Below are 6,048 nucleotides of genomic sequence, written 5' to 3' on the forward strand. Positions count from 1 at the left end.
CACTGCTTTCTAAAATCCTGAGTTCCTCTGTGAGTGGAGACTAGTGTAAAGAATGCTCTTTGGTGCTGTTTGGCTTTTCTGTTCCCTTCCCTCCACTCCTCTCTGTTAACACCCATCTATCTTGCCTTCCCAGTAGAGTAAGAGATATGTACATTATTTGTCTACCTATAAGACTTATGTAGTATTTATAGCCAAATGTGTGGCATCATTAAGTAATTCTTATCCTCTGCATTTCTCTTTGAGGCTGGTCCCTTAAGCTGCATTGAGGTAGATGTGCGAAAAGTGAGCTGATGACTGTGGAAGATGGGACTAATAGAGGTCATAGAGGATCAGGGCCAGTCCACAGCTTCTTTGGAGCCCTCCATTCACCCTAGTGATGTTTTTGCCTGGCCAAATTCCCCCCAGCAAAGTTGCCCTTGCTGAACAGGACTGTAAGACATCCACATTTCCCCCTTTCTTCCCACCCACAGCAACTCGGTTTCTTCCCTTTCTTTCTGAGACAGGGTTATATTATAGAGCCCTGGCTAACCCGGGGCTCCCTCTGCAGCTCAGATGGATCTTTAATTCAGTTCCACCTGCCTCTGTCCCCTAAGTGCTTGCATTAAAGGCCTGCACCAAGTGTGCGTGTATGGAGGTATGACACAGGAGAGCGCAGGGACCAGCAGAGGAGAGTATGAGATCTTCCAGATCTGGAGTCACAGGAGGTTGTGAGCCACAGAACTCGGATGCTCTTCACAGAGCCAGCCCCAACCCTGTTCTCTAGTGGAGATCTTCATTAGTCATAAGATTACGGCGGATTCCATCAAGTCCTGAGAAGTAGCTGACACTGAGCCCAGACATTTGAAGTTTGACAGAATATTTGATTGACCCAAAGGAATCCATTTAGGATGATGGTCTTTGTGAGGAAGGCCTTTGGGTCTGAGGACCTGTGGTCTCCCGTGGTTGACCACTTGCTTTATTCTTTTAATTCATCCTTGCATATTTAGTTTCCAATTGATATTGAAATTGAAAAACGAATTCAATCAAATTCTTAGGGCTGGTGGGAATTCCTGTATGGACATCACTCACAGCTTCTGGTTCTCTGGAAGTCAGCCTTGATTGTCTCTGCATCTCTTGTAACACATGGTCCTTTCCATCAAAACCAAGATAGCTGGGAGAGGATAAAGCGAACCAAGACTTCACACACTGTGAGCCTCCCTTGGACCATAGCTGGGTCTGGACATGTGGTTTGTGTTTCTGAATAAAAATAACTTATCCTTGTATCTGGAGAGATGGCATGGAGGTTAATATAATAGCTCTCTTTGATCTTGCAGAGGACCTGGGTCCGGTTCCTACCACCCACATGGTGGCTCACAAGAATCCCTAACACCAGGTCCAAGGGATCTCACACTCTCTTTTGACCTTGGTGCACATACATATATGCAGGAGAAATGCTTATTAGCATAAATAAATAAATCTGAATAAATGATAGTTTACTTACATTATCAATTCTTACAGGGTGGTGTGTGATCCCAGAGCTTAGAGACACACAAGACCTCTCTTCTATTTCATTGTTTTTGGATAAAAGCTTGACATAAAACTTCCTGAGACAAAATAGGCATATTTAGCTGCATCTAGGTTTTTTAATCACAAACGCTTTAGGGGGTCCTTGAGCTTTGCTTCCCCCACTATTCCTGTCTGCAGCCATGTGATGCCTGTGAAGTGGGGCTCACTTGGCCTCTCTATTGAGGGGTGGCCTGAAATGACATGCTTCCCTTTCCTTCTCTATCTTCTGCCTTTGGCTTTCCCAGAGAGTCATGGCTGTCCCTGTCACTGGGACTCTCTGAAAACTAGTCTGTCTAATATTCCAATCTGTCTTCCTGGTTACAAAAAATGCTGGAAGAGAACCCCAGCTGCCGAGGGGTGCATTCTCCTGCCGCTGGAATTCTAAGTGGCTTTGCTTTCGTTTTAGCCTTGCCTATTTACACGTAACTGGAGACTTATTGAGCATGTATGTGTGTGAATGTGTGTGTGTGTGTGTGTGTGTGTGTGTGTACACCCATGCATTCATGTGTGTGTGTGTGTGTGTCTTACAGAGCTAACAGGGAAACTTAAGTCACTGGTTTTCTGGCTCTTTGCAGCCATCTTTCTCCTCTACACTTCCCGTTATTTTGGGGTACTTTTCAGAATGAAGTAAAGGTCAGGCTGTCGGTGAGGAAGTCAAGCCTCTCCTTGTTCCGAATTATTCTGAGATACATCAATCCTGGAATGGAAGACGTATCTGGACGCATCACGGTTTACTCATCCCGGGGAAAGTCAGGTAAGCACAGCGTCTTTTCTTACCGTTGCTGTGGCTTTGCTGTCTAGAGACAGTCCATCAGTCCATAACCGAGAGTAGCTCTTCCTCCCATGCTGGGTGGGCGGGGCACTTCCTCCCATGCTGGATGGGCGGGGCACGGACCTCTAAACCTGGCTCCGCCTCCTCGCAGCTGAGAAACGATGAATGAAACGCTCCTTTGGTTTTTACCAAGTCTGTCATCCACATGAAGCCCAGGAGGAGATCTGATTGGACAGCTCCCTTGCGTGCTCATGCTGCCATTGCTTTCTCTATACTTTGTGCTTCTTTTATTTTGGCCTATGTTAAGCTACCATCAGCCTAACAATGCTCAAATGTTGGCTGTACCGAAACCCCGGGGAGTCCTTTAGTGATAAAAACAGATTTGTATAGCTCTCACTGGGGAAGTGGTCACCACCTTTTAGTGTTATTTGAGAGCTGTTGAAATATTGCCCTTAATCCACCCATGGTTTCAAGAAAAAAAAAAATGGAGGAGAATTTTACAATCAGATCAGAAAACAGGAAGTCTAGGAGTGTCCCAAGGACCTGCAAACTTCCTTCAGAGGTGAGGCCTTCCTGAGCAGAAGAGGGCACAGCTCACAACAGTCAGAGGCAAGGCCTGGGAACCCAGCTTCCCAGGTACAAGGGCTTAAGCAATCCTAGAAACAGACTCAAGAAATCATTCGGCATCCCAGGACACAGCACAGTGCTGATTGAAACTTGACTCAGTAGCAGGATGTTGAGCATTGCTACTTCACATCCTCAGCAGAGTTGGGAAGTGAGGGCAGTAATGGGCCGTATCCAGGTCGAGTCAGCCACACATGTGTGGTGGGAAGCTAAGTGGCTCTCTGCCACCAGGAAGCTCTGCTGGGCTCCTTTTAACACAAGGAGCCTCAGTGTCATTGCCTCATGGAAAAGAGCCCTGTGGACTGAAGGGGCATGGCTGGTCTTTGTGGACAGAGTCTGTAGACTTCAGGCTCATCCCAGTCCTCTGTTCCTGGGTGACATCAGCAGTCTGTCTTCTATCCATCCACACAACCAGAGTACATTTTGGCTTGTTCCCCTGCATGCTGAGAAAGTTTTCTCTAAGTCTGCATCAGGAGCCCTGTTGCCTGTTCCTAAGGTAATATACGCCTCCTCTGGAGTGCCATTTCCTTGCTTCAGTCTCACTCTGTGTGAATCTCTGTCTCTCACTTCTCGTGGCCCCAGGGAGCTAGGCCATGCTTGCATGTTCACTGCCTTGCTGCAAATAGTCCTGGACCTAGCACACAGTGGGCCTTTGTAAATGCCAGTAGAATGAGAGTGATTCAGAGATTTGGTACAAACATCTCCTCTTAAGAAGACTCCTGGGACACAGGCACCAGAGGTTTGTTTGTTGGCGGAAGGAAAGGCAATACATCCTGGAAACAAATAAATAGAAAGCTGGGATATTTTCTAATTGTAAAGTATACTCATGAATAAAAATAAAAACTGACCATCTCCTACAGACAAGAATAAAGGAAGTTAACAAGCTATACAATATACTGAATACATACTTCTGGAAGATCCATTCCTAAAGACTACAGTGTTAGCCATATGTGGCAGCATCCTAGCACTGAAGGAAAAGGCAAGGGATAACCAGTTTGAGACCACATGGTTTATAGTGAGTTCTAGGCCAACTAGTACTACATGGCTGACTCTGTCTCAAGCACATACAATATAGATGTTAGTATACTTAAATATTTAATAAACCTGAAAGCTGAAACCCCAATATATAGTATATAACAACTTATCAATGTCTATTTTTAAATATCTTCTTAGTGGTTTTATTTTCTACTAATATGTGTGTGTGTTATATATGCACACCAGTGTGTGGGTGTCTATGGATCCATGAGAGGGCATCAGATTCCCTGGAGCTGGGGCTATAGGCTGTTGTGGACTCTTCTACGTGGGTGCTGGGAACTGAACTTTTATCTTCTAAAGCAGCGATAACTTGTAACCCGTGACCCATCTCACCAGTGCTTCTAATGAGTTTTGGTTTTGTTGTTTATTTTTTGATTGATCCTTTGTGAATTCCACATCATGCATCCCAATCCCATTCATCTTCCTGTTTCTCCATATTCATGCTCCACCCTTGCAAATGCCCCTTACACACAAAGAAAACAAAAACCAAAAGCTACAACAAATCAAATCATCTCTCTGTGTAAGCTGTGGGGTGTCACCGTGTGTCATCAAGTGTACCCTTTTGCCTAAACAGCTTTACTTGCAAATGTTCATTGCAATGAGTAACTGGTCAGGTTCGGGGCCTCTGGCTTCTGCTACACTATCAATACTAGATCCTCACCAGGACTACTCTAGGATATCCTGTTGTTGTCATGTGTCATGGAGATCCTGCAGCTTTGATCTGCAAGACCATTCCTTCATGTGTTCCAGCAGTTCCTAGATGAGGTAGATGCTGGGCTGGGCCAACTCAGAGCCCTGGATCTGGGCCTGGGTGGTGGCTGAGTTGGTCAGCCTGCCGGCTCTCCTGCTTCAGCTCTCTAGCACTGCCCTGGCTAGGGCCTGGGCCAGCTCTCCGTCAACCACACTACCAGGGCAAGCTCCACTGGGCTGCCTAGGAGAGGTCCTGGCCCATTTTCCAAGTGCTACAGCTGGTGAGAGGTGGGGAGGGCTCTCCCACTCCTATGCCCTCAGGGCCAGTTCTCCCTTGCTGCTCAGGTAAGGGTCTGGGCCAGCTCCGCACAGCCACTGGATGTCAATACAGTCCCAGATGGCAGCCTAGACCAGGAACATCTGCATGGTCTTTGGTGGCAACATGGGCCACAGACATCAATAAAGATACCTGCTCCTTCAGGGCCACTGACTCAGACATGGCCTCAGGTGGCAGGGCAGGCTGGGACCTCAGCACAGCTTCAGGTGGCAGGGCAGGCTGGGACCTCAGCACAGCCACAGGTGGCAGCACAGGCTGGGACCTTAGCACAGCCTCAGGTGGCAGCTCAGGCTGGGACCATACCACAGCCTCAGGTGGCAGGGCAGGATGGGACCGCACCACAGCCTCAGGTGGCAGCGCAGGCTACTCACGGCAGGCTGTTCCCACCAGCCTCATGTTTTCAGTTCCTCCTCTCTTCACAGTACACAAACCCTTCTGCTTCCTCTCCCATCTCTCCACCACACATTCGCTCATCATACTGATACCCACTTGTCCACTTACCCACTGTGGCCACATGGTGGCAGGTGTGTCTCTGGGTGTCTTCCAAGCTTGCCTCTCTAATGTCTGTTTTATGTACATGCATACTTATCATTTTAAAAAGTAAGATAAATAAATATAACCAGAACCCATGCTTAGTAAGCTACCTTAAGCTTTTCCAGCTGTAAACTGAATATTGAAAGCTAAATTGTGTAAAGTGTTAGTGCTGGCTTCCAGAAAGATGTTTTAATGTGTTACTTGTATTTCTGATAGATGCTCCTCAAAGCAAAGAGATCACCTTTCACCCGAGTAAAGAGCCAGCCTTTGTCACAGTCCCTGGAAATGGCTTTGCAGGGCCATTCTCCATCACACCTGGGACATGGATTGCTTGCATCCAGGTGGAAGGAGTCCTTCTGGTAAGACAGGGTTCTAAGCACTGAGGTCTTCAAAATGTCCTATTCCTGAGATAGACTTTTGCAATGCAGGGCCCACAGGAAGACCTTGCAGTGCAGGGCCCACAGGAAGACCTTGCAGTGCAGGGCCCACAGGAAGATCTTGCAGTGCAGGG

General features: G+C 47.2%; 1 protein-coding gene across 1 annotated transcript in view; it reads left to right on the top strand.

The window, feature by feature from the left end:
• Positions 1-6,048, top strand: part of Lama3 (laminin subunit alpha 3) — a 234,943-nt gene that overhangs the window by 105,936 nt on the left and 122,959 nt on the right. Inside the window, exons 20-21 of the mRNA XM_031364992.1 lie at positions 2,167-2,299; positions 5,754-5,896. Of these exons, the coding sequence (XP_031220852.1) occupies positions 2,167-2,299; positions 5,754-5,896 (276 nt within the window). The remainder of the gene's footprint in view (positions 1-2,166; positions 2,300-5,753; positions 5,897-6,048) is intronic.

Source organism: Mastomys coucha, unplaced genomic scaffold (genome assembly GCF_008632895.1).
Source record: "Mastomys coucha isolate ucsf_1 unplaced genomic scaffold, UCSF_Mcou_1 pScaffold13, whole genome shotgun sequence".
NCBI classification, from domain to species: Eukaryota; Metazoa; Chordata; class Mammalia; order Rodentia; family Muridae; genus Mastomys; species Mastomys coucha.